The 20,186-nt window shown below is 33.6% G+C and overlaps 1 protein-coding gene across 1 annotated transcript in view; it reads left to right on the top strand.

Moving 5' to 3' along the window:
- The window catches only part of LOC143389920 (A-kinase anchor protein 9-like), a 56,826-nt gene extending 51,358 nt beyond the window's left edge, over positions 1–5,468 (top strand). The window contains exons 13-17 of the mRNA XM_077108437.1: positions 373–465; positions 1,222–1,578; positions 3,256–3,459; positions 4,711–4,851; positions 5,325–5,468. Of these exons, the coding sequence (XP_076964552.1) occupies positions 373–465; positions 1,222–1,578; positions 3,256–3,459; positions 4,711–4,851; positions 5,325–5,468 (939 nt within the window). The remainder of the gene's footprint in view (positions 1–372; positions 466–1,221; positions 1,579–3,255; positions 3,460–4,710; positions 4,852–5,324) is intronic.
- The last annotated feature ends 14,718 nt before the right edge of the window (positions 5,469–20,186 follow it).

Here is a 20,186-nt window from a genome sequence, read left to right as displayed (position 1 = left end):
TGTGGAAAATTGTGTTCTTTTAATAAATACCAAGAAGAAAATTTGCTCATGATTTCATTATCAAACATAGCCACTTGTTAACATTTTACCTATGTCTTATTAATTATATTTAAGTATCTTTAACCCACCCTAGAATTTATGCTAATAATTACAGATATGTAAATATATTTCTCTCTTTGCATCTTTAAGTTTATACTAAGTGTAATTATTTTGTAGGATTATTAGATTAAATGTTTTTAGTTAAAAGATAACTGAAATTTATTTTTATTTGAAAGTGTCCAAAAATAGTGATATTTTTGGAATATTGACTACATCCTTAAAATTAATGGTATAAAATCAGTGTAAATTGTCATATTTCACCCTTCAATTTAGTTTTCTAAGGAATGTGGAATGAAACAAGAAACAAACATGGTTAAATTTTTGGAAAAACAATACCAAGAAAGATTAGAAGAAGAAATAGCTAAGGTAAGTTTATAGTTTATCTGCAAGGTTTTCTTGGTTTATAGATTTTCTTGATCTTTGAACTGTCAAAAAAAGCATGGATTTTATTGATGGTATGTACTTTGTTTTTATTTGTAAGTTTCATATATATTCCATCAAACAGTTGTAACAGCATCAACTATAATTGCTGCTTCATAGAATGTTTTGCGGTGCTTTTCATTGAAAAGAACATTTTTTCTTGATATAGAATAGTAATTACAATTTTTCAGAATGCCACAAGTTTTTATATATGTGTTACATTGTAAATAGTTACCTTGTGAAGGAGTTTGGCATTCTAAAAATGAGGGAAAAGTTATGAAGAGAAAAAGTAGTTGTATTACCCTGATAAATTATTGTAATGTTAGATAATAACTACAGATACTGATGGAGGATTGTCACAGAACATTATCACTCATGGCCAAGTGAATTTTCTTGGAAGGAAGAAATATAAAGACTTTTATTTTTTTTTTTTATTTTTGTACTGAGCATTTATTGATGTTATAGTTAGAAAAGTTTTGCTTGTTTTATTTTAAAAGGCAGGCAGTAAAACACTTTGATGTTACATTTATTGAAAAATAGCCTATCTCTGTATCATTTTATCAGAGGATTTATTTTTGTTTTTAAAACTATGAGGCCAGGCTTTTTTCTAATTCATATAATTTTGAGTAATGACCCACTTTTTAAATCCAGCTGGTATTTATAAATCTAATCCTTTTTTGTTTGTTTGATTGATTTCTTTAGGTCATTGTGTCAATGAGTGTTGCATTTGCTCAACAAACTGAACTATCTAGACTATCAAAGGGAAAAGAAAATACTATGTCATCAAAACAAGCACTTACTTTCTGTCAGCAAAATGAAAAACATTATTTTAATGAAATGAAATTATCTCAGGATCAAATTAATCTTCAGACTTCTGATGCATTGGACATGAAATTTAAAGAAGAATTTAAGCCACTTAGTAAAGAGTTAGGAGAAGATGGAGAAGTTCTATTACCAAACAGTGATTATCTTGATGATATAACAGAATCAGAGGTCTACCAACTAACTATTTCAGAAGAAATGTTCTCCAAAGACAAAACATTTATAGTTAGCGAATCTGTAAGTATGCTTCTTTGAATATAAAAAAGAAAAACTTATAGTAATGTCTTCAGTTTAAAACAGTAGCAATAATGCTGATTAATAGAGAATGAAAGTATGAAGTCCAGTCTTGACTTTAATGTATTTTATTAATTATAAGGTATTTGATTAAGTGAAACAATATTGGTGTGAAGTATAAAATAAATCAGGTCATAGTATTCTTGGTTGTCTTTTGGACATAGTACATGTTAAGTTCTCATTGTAAATTATACCTGTGTTAGTTTTATTTAAACTAATTGAAGATTAATTATATTATAACTAGGTAATACCTGTGGCCAAATGATTTGCTCAATTAAATGTAAGAACATAAAAGGAAATTGCTATGAATTCAAGAAGACAATTCAAAGTATCTTATTATCTCTATACTAATTCTTTTTTCTTGTTAGTTGAGGATCTGTTACCCCAACGAATTGCAGCCTTTATTAGAAAACAGTAAATTCTATTTCTTTTAAAATTATCTGAATTTCAAATTTATTTTATGTGTTCATGATAGATATATCTTGTTCAGAGGAGTATTCAAATAAAACTGTCAGCTTTTTATGTAATGCAAAACTTGTGAAATGTTTATGAAAACTAATTTAGCTATAACTGTTCAAGGCAGAATGATTTTAATTAGTATCTTAAGGGATTGAAGTATTCATAGAACCTATTGACTTGTCATGAGTGTGAGAAACTCATAAATGTAAAGCATTTATTTCCAAATAAAATTTATTATAATTTTTCTTTGAATAAGCAGTTTTCTATAATACGGTGATGACCAATGAATAAAAATTAAATAGGCAAAATTCCTTATATTTTGTGAACTTAATTTTTAAAAAATATTTTTCTAGTTGTATATGGACATAATACCTTTATTTTATTTGTTTATTTTTATGTGGTTCCCAGGATTGAACCCAGTGCCTCATGCATGCTAGGCAAGCGCTCTACTACTGAGGCACAACCCTGGCCCTATAAACTTTGCGTGTGTGTGTGTGTATATTTGTTGTTGTTGTTTATATTATTTCCCCATTATAAAATATCAAGAGATATAAAGGAATTATAACTTTATTAAGAGAAGGGGCTAGAGATGTAGCTTGGTGGTAGAGCACTTGCCCAGCATGTGTGAGGCCCTGGGATCAATCTCTAGTATGGGCGGAAAAAAAAGTGGATGGGGTGGGGGTTGGAGAGGGTGGATAAAGAATCTTGAGTATTTTGTTTTTCTCTGTTAGAATTAGATTTTAGCTAAACTATCTTGTAAGTAGCTGTTTCCTTTTGGAAAATAACATGTATGGTGGTAATAAATTAACTTCATGTTGTTTTGGAATTATAAATAAGAAAAATACTTTTTTAAAAAAAAGTGATTTATGGGCTGGGGTTGTGGCTCAGTGGTAGAGTGCTTGCCTTGCATGGGTGAGACACTAGGTTTGATCCTCAGCACCACATAAAATAAATGAAAAAAGGTATTATGTTCATCTACAACTAAAAAATAATTTTTTTTAAAAAAGTGATTTATGCTTTTGTTTAATAATAAAACTAAAACTCAGATGCTTTATGTTGTTAATAGAATTGTTTTCATATTCAGTTAAAGTATCAGTGCTGACTAATTACCACAAAATATGTTATGATTGAGTTTTTTGCTTGTGTTTTTTCTTATCAAAGATTCATGGTAAGATGTTGACATCAAGCATGGATGCTTCTAGACAAATGATGTCAAACGAAGAACAGTTGGAAGATATGAGGCAAGAACTAGTACGACAGTATGAAGAACATCAACAGGCCACAGAACTGTTGAGGCAGGCACACATGAGACACATGGAGCAGCTACAAGAAGAGATTAAGAGACTTAATAGACAGTTAGCCCAGGTATGGAACTTTAGAGTCTCTTTTCTCCTCAAATGAAATAATGGTATTTTTTATGTGGCTTTTTTTTAAGTCAAAATTATTTTTCCTAGATACAAACAAATTACAAATACTTAACATCAGGAAGTTCCTGGGATCAACTTTAGACCTTGTTAGGCACACCTAACTCAACTGATATAATGTGCATTATCATTTTATTTAACTGCCTTTCAGGCACTGGAAATGTGACTACAATATAAATTTAAAAATTCTATTGACCATACATAGCTAAAGCACTTTGAGAGTTTTGGAAATATTATACTGAGGTACTTGAGTATACAGTTGCTGTCATTCACTTTTTCAATGTTCATTTGTAGTTCTGTGAGTCTACCAATTACCATCTCCAAGGTTTATCTTTAGCTATCTTTAATCCATCTTTTTAATCATGAATGGAAATCTTCTGAAGTAATCTGTTTCTAGAACTCTCTCAGAGGACACATCTCTTGTTGATTAGAGAAATTCAAATTTATATAACATTCTTTTCTAAATTTAAATATCTCATGGTATTTGGGAGCTATATTCTTATCAACTGCTATATAAAATATACTCACAAAATTATTGCAGAAAAGCAAGAAATATTTGCATGAAAGTTCTTATGAAAACAAATTTATTGAATTTAATTTTGAAAACTAAAACGTGTATTTTTTAAATATAAAATAATAGGGAAATTGATATTTGAGAATAAAATATGTCATTTGAAAAATCAGTTTTGTGGGGCTGGGGATGTGGCTCAGGCGGTAGCGCGCTCGCCTGGCATGCATGTGGCCCAGATTCGATCCTCAGCACCACATACAAAGATGTTGAGTCTGCCGAGAACTAAAAAATAAATATTAAAAAAAAAATTCTCTCTCTTTCTCTCTCTCTCTCTCTCTCTCTCTCTCTATCTCCTTTAAAAAAAAGAAAAATCAGTTTTTCTTTTCTTCATTGCATTTTGTGAATTTATTCTTCTAAAATTTCAATGCAAAAATTGACAGAGAAAATATTACTCGAACTATACAAACTCCTGAATATTTAAGTTTAAATAACTTTTTTTCTAAAGTTGCGAATTTTGCATTGAACTTCATATGTGCCTTTTAATCCCTAATAATGAAATATGAATCATAATGTAGAACCAAGGTCTCTTGGTCCCAAGGGGTTAAAAGAAATCTGCTTGATGTTTCTGCTTTTTACCTCTATCGCAATCAATATTCTTCCATGACCTCTTTTCTTATTTAGAGATCCTCATTAAATAACAAAAACCTGGTTTCAGAAGGAGAAAGGGTGCTTTTAGAAGAGTTGGTAGCACTAAAGCAGCTGTCTTTTGCTGGAAGAGAGAAGCTGTGTTGTGAGCTGCGCAGCAGCAGTACGCAAACACAGGTAGTATTGACTTTGGTGCATTTAGGAACAGTAGATCAACAATGCAGTAGGATTTGTTTGTCTTTATTGTTGATAGGTGACGTATTTTTATAGTTACTGAGCTTAACATATTGGTGATCACTTAAATGTAAGGTAGGTGGAGTCAAAATGCCTTGCTTTCTGTTTAAGATAATTTGAATCTGGCATTGCTGTAGGAGAAACTGTTCTACCAAGGAGCAACCTTTATTGACAACCCTTATTGCCACACTATATAGAGTATATTAGTTTGAAGCCATTAAAACATTTTTCATCTCTACACTTGAATGTTTTATCCTTTTCTTGATACTGCTGATCTCTTGATAAATTGTAGTTAAATATTATTTCAAGCACTTTCTGGTTCACATCATACCAGTACAGAAGAATGATATGCTGTTTTTAAGATGACAGGTTTTCTTTCTGTCTTGTCCTCTCTGCCGTTGCACAAACTTAAACAGAATGAAAATGAAAACCAAAGGGAAATTGAGGAACAGACATTGAAAGAAAAGGAAATGGACATAAAACCTGAAGATGTACCTCCTGATAGTCTGTCCAGTGAAAGCTATACAAAATGTGTATTTTTTCAGTGCAAAGTCAATTAAAATGGTTGTTCAAATGTAATAAACTTTATTCATCCTGATTTTTATCTTGTATATGTGTATTTTCTTAAAATGTCAATCAGTTATTAACTTGCATTGCCTCAAAGAAACTTTTTAAACCAGAAAATTAAGTATTTTATGATCTTCTTTTGAGTAGTTACTGATTCACCGGCCAAGGGAAGATTACATGATAAGGAGTCTAAATTTAGGAGACAGTCATATGTGCCCAGACATTCCTGCTGGAGGTAAATTATTTGAATTGGCAGCAATTTTCTGGGGAATGCAATAAACAGGGTCAACTTCCTGAGAGCTCTGATGTTCTTACTGCAGCTGTGAAAGTTGGGGCCACTCTGCCCTCTTCCTTAACCAAGGTCTCAACCCCCTCGATTGAGGCAGGCCACCGAGGAGTATGGTTCTCTATTTCTTTGTCTAAGTCTTGTAGTCCTGATGTATCCAGTGCAGAAACCCCTCCCTAACCCATAGGAATTCGTGTGTTTTGACTTTTCAGTTGCAGCAGGAAGTCAAAGACTGGAGTGCATCACACACTGAGCTCAGTGAACAAATCAAATCATTTGAGAAGTTCCAGAAAGATTTACTTGTAGCTCTTAATCACAAAGATGATACTATTAATGTAAGTTTATACTCCAAATACATGTTTCATCTCATGAATTCTCCTGAAATCTTCTGAATTAAAATCGAGAGTCTTCCAACCTTTTGCTTCTTTTCTAGGCTTTGACTAATTATATCACACAGTTGAATCGGTTACAATGTGAATCTGAATCTGAGGATCAAAATAGAGAAGATGAGTCAGATGAATTAACCAACGGAGAGGTAGCAGGTAAGATCAGTCTCAGGGAGGTTGAATCCTTTTTTTGCTTTCTTGTCTTTAATTAAGTATTTATACAGATGCCACTTTTCAGCTGGCTTATTTTCTTCTTAAGCTTCAGGGTTGTAGACACATATCACTGGATCTATAGATATGTCTGTTGCATTGGCAGAGGTGGGTTGCTGGGGTATAATGTAGCAATAGGCATATGAAGAACACTGACTTTTTCTATCCCATTGAAAACTAGTAAGTACACTGCAGCTACAATAGTCACATCCTATACAATACTTAGAGTATTGAACATTGTACAGTAAGAGAAATTTATTTCTTAACTTATGCAGATGATAGTTGATTTTGATACTCATCATCTCTATGGCTCTGTGGTTTTAAGGTCCACAGTCAGTCTTAAGAGTCCGGAGGTAGTTGGAACCATAAACTAAGGCTGTGAGAACAGAGGCTAGAGACTATCAGAAAGCTAGAGAGAGGGAGTGTAACAGTGTTTACTGATGAGGAAAATATTTCCAGATGTTTTCTCCCAAGTTGGATATTGCTTACATAGCAAGTATTTCAAACCACACCTGGTAGTGGATTCAGGGAGAAAATAGAGGATTGAATCTTTCTAAATAAGACACTTACTTGCCCAGGTGAAGATAGATCTGAGAGAGAAGAAAAGATTTTATCTTACAAGAATAGCATAGATAACATTTTAGTTGTGCAAACTAGAAATTCACCTTTTTTTGTTTTGTTTTTAAGACAGACACAGTACTTTTATTTATTTTTATGCTGAGGATCAAACTCAGTGCCTCACACATGCTAGGTGAGCACTCTACCACTGAGCCACAACCCCAGCCTGAAATTCACCTCTCTCTCTCTTTTTTTTTTAAATCTAAGCTTGCAATTCTCTTAAAAGTCATTAGTCTAATCAGTTTAGTTATTTAATTGATTTTTTTTCTTCTGGTGTTTGAACACAATCATTATTTAGTTTGGGGAAGTTAGGAGAATATAGAGTTAAAAGTAAGGAAAGAAAAAGCTAAAGCCTTTTGTTTTTTAGGTGATCGGAATGAGAAGATCAAAGATCAAATTAAGCAGATGATGGATGTCTCTCAGGTATAGTTCTTTGTAAGAGTCCCATAGTGCCTGTGAATTCTTCCTGTGCCTCACTTTTAAGAATACCTCTCTTTTCTGCAATTTTTAGACACAAACTACAATATCAGTAGTTGAAGAGGATCTAAAACTTTTACAACTTAAGCTAAGAGCCTCGATGTCCACAAAATGTAATCTAGAAGGTGGGTTCTTCTTGAGAAGAAATTGCCATGTTGGAAAGACTTAAAATTTTAATGCAAAGATAAAGAATGGCTTCTTGCTTTCATGCTTCTTACTTTTCTTGGCACTACTCCCTCAAACAAGTTCTTAAGTCCTTGTACACATATAGAGATAAGCTGTTTTTTCCTTTACAGACCAAAAAAAGAAATTAGAAGGTGACTGCAATTCACTACAGTCTTCTAAAGTTGGACTAGAAGAGGAATGCAAAACTATAAGGCAGAAAATGGAGATTTTAAATGAACTCTACCAGAAAAATGAGATGGCACTACAAAAGTAAGATTTTCATTGTTTGTTATTGTTATCACTGTGTGAACTAATAGATAATTTTATCTTTTCTTAAGATTATTTACAATTTCTTCTAGTTGTAATAAGTAGAGATTTGTCTTTTTTCCTTTGTGTTTTGTTTCCTATAAGTTGCATTTTTCTTTCCATCGTCAGTCTTAAGAGTCCTGAGGTAGTTGGAACCATAAACTAAGGCTGTGAAGACATCATAATCAATTGTCAAATTCATATGAAGGCAGGATGTGGTAAAAAGGTATTAACAGTCACTGTGGAAATACCTTTCAAAGTTCTAGACCCTTTCTATGATCCCCCTATTTATTTTAATTACCTTTCATTGTGATTAGTTATGTAATTCTAATGTTTTGAACTTGTATCTCTAACTCTGGACCTTTAAAAATACTGAGTGATTTGGAATGACATGTTTTAGTAGAATAAAAACTTCAAAAAGGAATAATATTTACTTATTGATGGTACAAATTTTGGACTTGAATATCTCAGATGTTCAGGCAAAATTGAACTGTGGCAAGGAACTTAGGAGTTATGATTACAGAAGTACTTGTTTGGAGTATATATTTATATATTAATCTTCTTAGTGTGGAGCTAGTTATTTTTTGAAAGTTCATTTGAAGTTTTTAATCCACAAAAATACTTGAATTCTCTAAAAATAGGTTGTGTCAGATTTTATTTGTTTGCACCTGATTTTACTCTTCGGCATATATATATCTTGTAAAGCAAAGACAGACCTTCTTACAGACCTATCTATTTTTAGGTATTTTGACTTCTGTTGCCTAATTAATGCATTAAATATTGAAACCTTTCCATTAACTTTTCTAAAATTCTGTGATCTCCAAGTGACCTTTTTAGAATCTCAAATTTTTGTTCAGGCCAGTTCTAAATTCCTGGCCTGTTTCAAAGAAACATTTCTCATTTTATCACTTTTTTTTTAAAGAACACTTGTTTTCTCTGTCCCTACTAGTAATCTGAATGACCTAAATGGCAATTAATTTTCTTTGTAATGCAATTAAATTGTAGCACTATTTTTCTCAACTCCTCCAAAATTCATTCAGTCATCATCTGTGGTTTGTACTCTTTTTACTCATCCCCAGGTACTATGTCAGTTCATGCCTCTGCCATCTTTTCTGTTTCTAACCTAGATCATCTGTCTTCATTCTCCATTTTTTTATATTTGTATATAACTTATTTCAAATTCTTAGTAGTTTTCTCTAAAGCCGCTTGAGTGGACTTTCTAAAATATAAGTCTGTCCATGTCAATATGTGCCTGTGGTTTATGAAGAATTTGCTTTCTATTTGGTGACCTGTTCTTTTTTTCTTCCTTGTATCTTTTTAATAGTTTATATATTTTTAATTATTGTCCTCATCCCCTGTATAAGCTTGATGTAATCATAAATTATAATGGATTATAATTATATAATTATAATTTTATTCATCTTCTCATAATTTAAAGGCCATGGTATATATTCTGGATTTAATAAAAACCTGACATAGATTAATAGGTTTATTATTATTTTTTATGGGCTTTAAGTAGCTCCTGAATCAGATAACTGTTGTGGCATTATATGTTAGTACTTCATATACTGTGAACTCCACAAGACATTCATTCAATTTATACACATATTTAAAGTTTCTGTAGTTCTGCATTCTACACTGTTGGTTTATTATTTGAAATTATTTTCATTCTATTTGAACATTGTCCTTTAATGATAGATTTGATTAGTGTATCAAAGGTAGTACAAGGATAAACAGAGAATAGTATTTTATCCACTAAATATTGCTACCTTTATAATCCGTATTAGGTTGACATGAACTTCATGATTAGAGTTAAAACCAGTTTCCATTTTTAAAGGATCTTTCTTTTGGCTACTGAATTTTGACTGTTACTTAGTTTTAGCAATTTAAAAATATCCAATTAATTACCATCTGTTTTAAATTTTTTCTTTAAGGAGTCCATTATCATTGTTGTTTGGTCTTATCCCTCCCCCAGTTTCTGTAGTCCTTTCTCTGTTTTTTTTAACAGTTGTATTGGGAAGTGCCTAGGTGTAGTTTTCCCCACCCCACCCACTTTTCCTCTTGCAGTTATGTTGCTTGGGACCATTAAACACTTCTTGAATTTTCGAGTCTGTTTCTAAATGTTGATTTTACCTCATTCTCTCTTCTGATTATAATAATGCATATTAGAATTTGATTTCCCCTGCCTCCTACATTCTGGATTTACTTCTTCTGGATATTTTCTTCTGACCTGTCTTAAAAGTGCTAGGATTTATTTTACTTCCCAAATCTGCTGCTAAAATCATTCATTGAGTTTAGGATTTTTAAAAATTCAGGGTTTAAAATATTATTTTAGTTGTAGATGGACACAATATTTCATTTTTTATAGGATTTTTTAAGAGAGAGAGAAAGAGAATTTTAATATTTATTTTTTTTGTTTTTGGCAGACACAACATCTTTGTTTGCATGGGGTTCTGAGGATTGAACCCGGGCCGCACGCATGCCAGGCGAGCACGCTACCGCTTGAGCCACATCCCCAGCCCGACACAATATTTTATTTATTTTATGTGGTGTTGAGGACTGATCCCAGTGCCCCACACATGTGGGGCCCATGCTTCACCACTGAGCCACAACCCCAGTCCTATTTCAGTACTACAGCTCAAACCCAGGACCTTGAGCCATGTGCTCTACTATTGAGCTACCTCTCCAGACTCCTTGCTCTTTCTCATAAGGGACTAGGGTCTTACTGCTTTCCAAGCTATCTTTAATCTCATAATTCTGCCTCTGCCTCCTGAGTATCTTCGACTGTAGGAAGATCACCACACCCAACTATTTCTTGGTGTTATAGTTTCTAATCCTTTGACAAAATTCATAATCTTTTTTTTTCCTCTTTAGTGGTGCTGGGGTTTGAACCCAGAGCCTTGTGCATGCAAGGCAGCACTCTACCAACTAAACTATATTCCCAGCCCTGAAATTCATAATCTTGACTTTACTTTTTTGACTATATAAAGCACAGTGATTTTAAAACATGTGCAGATAACCCCATTAGCTGGTTTCCTTTTCTGTGGGATATTTTCTCACAGAATTTTGTCTTATGGAGTGCCTAGTCAGTTTTGATTGGCCAACATTGTTGTGATAATTATAGATAAAATTTGAGGACTAAGACGAAGTTATCTTCTTATAGAAAAGTGTTGAGTTACTTGAGTAAGATTGTCACTTTAAACTTAGTCAGCAATTAAGATAATTCAAAAATGACTTGTCTTTTCAATGTTTCAGTATTGTTCCTTTTGGATTTTTTGCCTATTCATCACTTAAGTGTGCAGTACTTTCTAATCTAAACTCAAAGACTAGGGCTTTTATTAAGGGTCCCTTTATTGGTAGCCTCTTTTTTCCTCTAAGCCCAGGAATTTAATGAAGGCTTGGTTCAGACTCATATCTTTGTGTTATCTTTAATAGGAGAAAAGTACCTTAAAGTGCCAGCCTTACTTGTAATTCTGAGATTCCTTTTTCTAATGGATCTTGGCCACATACATATATCTTCACTGACTTTTTAGCTTGGATCCCTTCAAACACAATTTTATATTCTTATAAAGATGTTTTGATTGTGCTTAGTGCTCTCAGACTAACTCTTTGATAATTGGAAACAAAATTCTCTCTGTTCTTCAAGATTCAGTTTTCTCCATATCCCTTCTTAAGCCAGTGGGGAAAATTATTATATTCCTTTAGGCATCATTTATACCTGAAACAGTGAGCTCTTTTATTCTTTAGCATCTTACAATGTAACTAGTATATTATAGCCACTCATAAAATACTTGCTGAAGAATTAAATGAGAAGCTATATAAGAATATATAATCCCCTTTTTCTATTTGGTATCAGTAATCCTTTTTTACTGTAGTTCTTCTGATTTATGGAAATTAAGTTTCAAGTTAATTATCTTTTGAATTGGAACTATGGCTAAAGTAGTACAAGGATAGCAGAAAATAGTATTTTTTAAATCATTAACTGTGGCTACCTTTGTGTCAGTAGATGAACATCTTGAGTTTCATGATCAGAGTTAAAACTTGTCAGTAGATAATACTCTGATAGTGGGTCAGTTTGGCTTCTTTTTCTGGGTGATAGACATTATCAAAACTCAGATTTGTCTTTTTGCTTAATTTACAATTCTAAAGTGTGAAAAATGTTCTGTGGTTAATTGCATAGCTAAAAGACATATTCTAGAAGATTTTTTCTTTGACTGACTATATGTTTATTATGGTACCAGTCTTGGATTGAGAAAAGAGTTCCTCCATGACAAAGATATACTTAGTGTCCTACCCATGGCAGAAACGAGAAAAGAATTATCCCCTGCTTTATCCTAATATGTTTAATTATGTTAGGTTGATCAGTCCTGATCTTCCACATTGAAGTAAAGTGAGTTTTTATTATCTTACACACAGGAGACTTGCCCTTGGGGTACATGTTGTTTTCACATTTATTTTATTTACTGGTAAGTAGAGAATTAAGAGGAGAAGTTAGAAAATGTAAGTGATTTGCCAGAGTTTGATTTATGAAATTGCAGGTTTGAATTCCCATTTTATGAGCCTAAGCATTTTATAGAATTGTGGGAAGTGATATTCACAAAGAGAAACTTTTGATTTGATAACTGGCTTTATTTTAGGAAACTGAGTCAAGAAGAATGTGAGAGACTAGAAAAAGAGCAGCAGCTGTCAGCTGCAGATGAAAAGGTGGTTTCCGCTGTACAGGAAGTTAAAAATTACAAGTGAGTTCAGTTTCTAAAGGAGGGTGTCAATGTCTAATGAATTTGTGTTAGCTTTCTTTTTAATCTTTTTTTACATAATGTAGATAGAAGAAAATAGCATGGAAGTATAATAATGAGAGGATATGAACACATTCAATTCACACAGGAGAAAAAATAAATTTCAACTTAAAAAATAAAAAATGTTAACAAAAATTTACTTGTACCCAATGGGCAAGACCATAGGGAACTTGGTCAATGCCAACAGTTTTGGGGGTTTTGTATGTTGTAGTAATTCTTAAGAAATCAGTTTGCTGTGTGTTATATCAAGACCCACAAAAGTGTGGCATTTGATAGACCTTGGAAATCTTCTATGGATATAATTTGAAAAAAAGAAAAAAAAGTTTTAAGGAGGAAGATATTTCTAGCAGAATTACTTGAGAACACACTGATGAGCAGTTGAGGAAATTATAATTTATCAATTCAAAATCTCTAGCAATTAAATGATAAAGAAGTTATTAGTATTAGGTTTTTATTTTATTTATTTATTTATTTATTTATTTATTTATTTATTTATTTATTTATTTATTTTTGGTGCTTTACTACTAAGCTACATCCTTAGACCTTTTTTTTTTACTTTGAGACAGGGTCTCAGTTGCATAGGTTCCCACTTAATTGCTGAGACTGACCTCGAACTTGTGATCCTCCAGCCTCAGCTTCCCAATCTGGCATGGGATTACTGGCATGTGGCATTGCACCTTGTCTGTAGTATTAGTTTTGATCACACTGGATTCATATAACTATAGAAATGTTTTACTTATGTATGATAAAACTCTTTAAAAAGTATAGCTGATGGAATAAAGAGAAAATGGTCAGAATGTTTCAAATTTTATTCAATTGTTGTAATTCTTAGGCGGAGAATTGAAGAGATGGAAGAAGAATTACAGAAAACCGAGCGCTCATTTAAAAACCAGGTAGTAATTAATACTGTCCTGTAGTTGCAGAATTCTTTGATATCTAATAGAGACAATTATAGGCTATTATAATGAGTCCCTAAAAACATTTTTTTAATGTGTTGTCTTTTTCAGATTGCTATGCATGAGAAGAAAGCTCATGATAATTGGGTAAGATTTTTTCCCCCTTTTCTTTATTTTTTGCATAGCCTACCCCAACTGAATTTGAATATTTTCTCTTTAATAGCTCAAAGCTCGTTCTGCAGAAAGAGCTATAGCTGAAGAGAAAAGGGAAGTTGCTAATTTGAGACAGAAGTATGTGATTTTTGTGTCTTACTGTATGTTTTATAGTGTTTTAAGATTATGCTAGATATTATTTAGGATTGCTGTTTCATAATTCAGCCCATTCTTTCTCAATATTCAAGACTACTGGAAATGACCCAAAAGATGGCAATGCGGCAAGATGAACCTGTGATTGTAAAACCAATGCCGGGGAGACCAAATTTACAAAATCCTCCTCGGAGAGGTAGGGGGCACTTTGTAAAAGGAGCTATTTTATTTCTTGGTGCAGAATGTATGTAAATTACTTTTTATTTCTGTGTGTAATGGTTATGAAACAATCTGAATGATTTGCTAAAGCGGGAGGTGTGGGGGTTGGTGTCAGGGAGAAGGCTGCCTTAAAGTAGTAACACGGCATTGTTGTCTTTAGGTCCACTGAGCCATAATGGCTCTTTTGGTCTATCCCCCATGAGTGGTGGAGAATGTTCCCCTCCACTGACAGCAGAGCCAGCTGGGAGACCTCCTTCTGCTACTCTTAATCAAAGAGATATGCCTAGAAATGGATTTGGTGAGCATTCGCATGTTGCTTTATAGTAAACTGCTTCAAGGTTTTGTTTTTTTTCCCTTTTGAGTATTCTAATGAAAACATAGAATTTGGGCCTGTACAATATATAGAAGATAATTTCTTACTTTATCTTAGTGAATGTTTTCTGTAAAATCTGTTCTAGAATAGAAAACATTTTTTTTTTTCCTGGAGGTCCCTGTATTGTTTTTTTCTTTTAAATTTTACACTGTGAAGTGTAAACCTTTATCTTTAAATTAAATCTCTATGGTGTTCCTTTCCCAAATATTATAAAAGTAGCCTTAAACTTTATGTAGCATACATATTTCCAATATGAAATACTGAGTCTTATTTCCAATTCTAAATAGGACTGTAGTCTTGGTAAGATTGGAAGTCAGGTGATATAGACTAAAGAAAAGCCAACCTACACATACTTCAGGTCTATAGCTTAAAGTTTAGGACCAGTACGTATTAATTTGCTGTTCTATCAACCCAAGGCAGTTCTTTATTTTACTTAAGTCTCTTCATAAATTGTGATTTTCGTATTTGGCAAACCATTTTTTATAAAAAATATTTTTAATTATAGATGGTGTGGTGCTGAGAATCAAACCCAGTGCCTCACACATGCTAGGCAAACACTCTACAACTGAGCTACGACCCCAACCCCTGGGCAACCCATTTTTAATGTTGCTTTCTAGTTATTGTTGAACCCTGACCTGTCCACCAGTGGTTTATTTCTTCTGAAAAATACATACAAGGGCTCTGATCTTTCTTTCCCAAGGGTCAATGGATGGACCTTTACCTCGTACTCAATGGTCTTCTGAGGCATCTGGGAAACCCATTGCCTCTGGTAAAGAGACCAAGTAATTTCAAAGAATCTGTAATTGTGGATGCAGGATTTTTATTCTTTTCATGTTAGCATAAATCTGAATCCATTCTTTGATCTCTAACAGACCCAGGATGTGGTCCAGCTCACATGAACAGCAGCTCCAGAAGTTCTTCTCCAGCTAAGGTGACGGATGAGGGCAAGGTAAGTTCTGTAGTTACTGTGAATCACGTGGTCGTGGAGGAACATGTAGCTTTATTACAGTACTTGCTCTTTGCTTTATCCTTCTTTGTGTTCTATTTGTACTATCCCATTTGTTTTTTAAAAAGCAAACTGTTCCCCAAGAACCTGAGACCCACTCAGTTTCTACCATTACTTCTTTGACTGAGCATCCAGTTGGAGTAAGTACTTAGAGGTTGAGAACTGAATTGGGTTTTATTCTGTGCATTTCTGGGAAGGATATTCAGAGCATGACACTGATCTTGTTTGCTTTAAACTGCATGCAATTTTGAGCTTACTTTTCTCCTTAACTTGGAAATGTGGCTTAAGTGTGTACAACTATAATGAACTACAGAATGTGAAAAGTTATCACTCTAACTTTATATGGTGTTTTGTGTTGAATGTTCTAAGGCAAAGTAAATTCATTATAAATTATATAATTCATCATTTTTATTTTTGTTTGGAAGAATGCTATTTAAGAATTCCTCCATTTGAGCAAACCCTATTTTGAGTGATTTGAATTAGATTGGTATCAGATTTTCTGAAAGTGAAATACTGTTTCAGTGCAACAATGATAATCTGAAATGACCTCTTGAGCCAATCCCAAGCAATGGTCTCATTTGTTCACATAAGTGCATTCTCTTGTAACTGTGTTGCTATTATATCTGGTAGGTCTTCTGCAGCTCTATAATAAAATAAATTTTTAATTGTTTAGTTTCAAACCCACTACTCATAGGAAATGATAAATCAATATCTCAAATGGTGTACAGTAAATGAAAGTAAATATTAAAGCCTTGTCTTCCTAATTTGTGTATATAGCATTGTGTTGGAAAATACTTCTCAAGTTCCAGTGTATACATATTCCAGGAACATACATCTCTGGAGCAATCTAAGGGCAGCTTAGATAAGACCCCCAAACCCCTTTGTAGTAGAAGATTTAAAAGAGAGCAAAGACCTGTTGTTAGAGAGGAGTAGAGGTGGGAAAGCATGGCTTGGAGGCAAACCTGGTATTGAGATCCTTTAATATGCAGTGTGGCCATCAACAAATTATGATAATCCATTTGCTTTTGTTCCCTCTTATTTAAAACAAGACAGTCTACTTAAAGATCTCAGAGGTTGAATAATATATGAAAGATGTACTGAAGATACTCTGAATTGTAGCTATTATTACATGGGTAGAGAATGGATTTTTCATTTTATTCTGTTCATTCTTAATATGGAAGTAATGAGCTACTGTGATGAAAGGGAAGTGATGGGGAAGGGGGGACTCCCTTTGAAATAGGTTGTAGTGAATACAGCATGACATACTGGTCAGAAATCACCTCTGTTAATAACCTCTGCCAGTTCTCTTGCCTTTCCCTTTCCTGTGCAGATATAATCAGTAACAAACTGCTCCCTCTTGTGGAATCCTTATAACTTCTGTAAGCTGTCAGTGGGAATACACAGGAGGGGTGGGTAGAGTTTTGTTGCACTGATGGTGTTCTCTGGACAGGTGCCTGTTTTGGGTTTTAGCTTTTATCGGTGTTGGTACTTTGTCTTAATACATAGGAATTTTAAAACTTTTAACTGCTTTCAAATCTTAAATTGCAGGTTAATATGGCTATGAAAGGGCCCCCTCCTTTCTCAGGGGTACCCTTCATGGGCCCCCCTATGGGACCCCCGATGGGACGGCCTCCACCACCTCCCTTTTGGTATGGACCGCCATTTCAGCTCGGTGGGCCTTTTGGGCCTCGGCCAATTCCTCCACCATTTGGTATGATGATCTAAACAGTAGTGATTGACTTATAAATCACATTCATCTTTCATTTCTATTGCTTGCTAAAACAGTTGGTTGCTATCTCAGGTCTTAACAATGAAAGGATACAGCTGAGTACATTTTAACTTTTCCTCCAGTTTTCTGGGACATATGGGACACTACATAATCTTATACTGAGATAGGCAATAGCTATCTCATTGACAAGGATAAGGGGCTATATAGAGAAAAGCCAGAAATATTACTTCTGCAGATGTTTGTTGAAAATATGTTGATATGCACTGCAATCGATGGAAAGGTGGATGAGACACATGCCATAACTTAAAATTTTGTCACAGATATGAAAATCCTATAGCATAAAGTTTGTAATCACCCATAATGGAAGCATAAGCAGTAGGTTATAGAATATAGAAAAGGAAAAGTCAAACCCTCCTTACCTTGAGAAAAGTCAGAGGGAAGTGTTAAAGAGGAGGATTTAACAGTGACCTAATAAATGTTGCTGATTTAATTAGGTGGCTGTGGAAGGCCTTTTCCAGGAGGGCATGCACCTTAATTCTGATGGCATGTGTAAAGTCCATGCTGAAATACTTCAGGAATTTTTAATGGATACAGTAATAAATAGTGGGATTTCCTTTTATCAAAATTTCTTTGATGTAGCAAAGTTCTTATTTCATAATCTATCATCTTGTCATGGTAATATAGTACTTCCAAATATAAATGGAGCTCTTGTGAGATAGAAATAATTCTGCAATTATATAGTAGGGAAAGAAAAAAGATAAGCCTGGAGCTAGGTAGAGCCATGTTTAAATCCTTAATATGTTGCTTCATGGCTGGTTGGCCAGGCTATAACCTAAACTTGTTCCATTTCAGTTTGCCTCATCTGGCAACTCAGGATGTTCTAGGCTTGGGAGAAATTAAAGACTATATTAACATACTTGAAATCACCCAAGTTCAGAAATTTCTGGGTATTTACATAACTTCCTTTTTATTTTCCAGGTCAGGACCAATAGGCTTCAGAGAATATGCACCAGGTGTTCCACCTGGACAACGGGATTTGCCTTTTGACCCTCGTGATTTTTTTCCAGGACCTGCACCATTTAGACCTTTAGGCTCATTTGACCCAAGAGAGTACTTCATTCCTGGTGCCCCATTACCACCTCCAACTCATGGTCCCCAAGACTATGGGCCACCACCTGCTGCAAAAGACTTAATGTCTTCAGGCTTTAAAGATGAGCCTCCAACTACACCCGATTCTCAGAGTAGTGAGGGCTGTTCACAGGCCTTAAAACAGGGCCCATAAAATTAACCTCTGACACTTAGTCAGAAAGTGGACTATGAACTATTCATTGTGTTGAAGGATTATTGGCTTCAAAATATAAAAGTTTTTTTAAATGGTTTATGTTTTTAGAATGAAGCTGCCTTGGCACAGTATACATTTGGAGCCAAAATATTTTCCCCCTAAATATCCCCCACTTAAACTAGAGTATCCTTCCAACTTTAAAATGTGCAATAAGGAATACCTTTGTTTTAGTTAATGTAGCATATACAATTGCTAAATGATTTAGAATGTCATAATTATGGACATTTCCTGTGGAAATGCTTTAAGAACATGTGTTTCCATTATCCTATTTTTAGTGTATTCCAGTTGATAACAGAGAAATGGTGTTTTATAAGCTTGATTTTTCTCTTTAAATATCTGGTCGCAGAGACTGTTACGCTAAAAATGTTTACTCAAAGATCATAAACTTCATTTTCCTTCTTGCTGAAGTTCTTTGTTGTAATAGTTCATAAAAAATTGTTTATTAATATTTCCCAAGTGTCTGTTGATTCATTGGATTGTCATGAGACTTTGTGCCATTGGGGAAGCATGTAAACTCACTCTCAGAACTGAAGATGGTGACTTGGCAGCATATTTCCTGTTGCTCACTGTTAAGGAGGCTGGACCTTGGTCAACTGTGGACTTATACAGAGGAATTTATTTTACTTGTGAGAAGTCTTGTGGCTCTATTTTTGTAGCACATTCATGTACTTTTTTCTAACCACTGTCCATGTGAGAATAGTTTTCTGAGAATGAGTTTACATTAGTAGCAAGAGTTGTTTGACCTGAAGTTCTACTGCTTTTGCCATTATTGCATTATAACAGTAAAATATAGGGTGGTATGTTGTGTCTATAAAAAATAAGGAAATTTCTTTTAAAAAATGTACACACACACTCTTCTCTTTCCCATACCTTGCCACTGATTTTCAAGAAATATGATAAAAAAATTAGAAAAGTATAATCCTCTGAGAAAGAATGAATGAAACTCTAAGGCTTATAATGTCTTTAATCAGCAACTATGGGCTGAATTAAATTCTTTTTTTTTTTTTCACAGATACTCAAATATATTTTATTTAAAAATCAATTAAAGCAAGTCCTGAATCTGTAACTACTGTCTTTAAAACAATGTTTCTAAGAACTAGCTCTCCAGAGCTGTAATTTTAATTACAGCAATTTTAACAGTACATTTTAAGAGGTTTAAGATTTAAATAAAATTATAAAAGCCTGGTACTTTTGTTTACTGCTAGACCATATTCTTCCATTCTTTAAAGTTCTAGAAAGTAATAGGATTGTTGAAACCTAGAACATATCATTGTTCTTTTTATGTCCCCTAAGTATTCTCAAAATAGAGGCAAAAGCTTCAGTGTGAAACAAAATCTCTGTGAAACAACATCTCTAAACTACTGAAAATGACCCAGAATCAAAAAGAATTTGAGTCCGTTAGGAAGAATTCAATCTACATAGCCTCCATTTAATATCAGAAGCAGCAGCTGTGTGTAAGAGGAAAACCATATAATAGCTTATGCCATTTTTAACCATGTAAAATAAAATTTAAGTCACAAACACCAATTTTGAATGTATCTTTCAACCTCTATAGGACACAAGGCAATGCTGAAGTTACTAAAACTTCTAATTTTA

The sequence above is a fragment of the Callospermophilus lateralis genome, unplaced genomic scaffold (assembly GCF_048772815.1).
Source record: "Callospermophilus lateralis isolate mCalLat2 unplaced genomic scaffold, mCalLat2.hap1 Scaffold_74, whole genome shotgun sequence".
Taxonomy (NCBI): domain Eukaryota; kingdom Metazoa; phylum Chordata; class Mammalia; order Rodentia; family Sciuridae; genus Callospermophilus; species Callospermophilus lateralis.
Note: the sequence above shows the minus strand (reverse complement) of the source record. Positions and strands in the feature narration are given on the sequence as shown.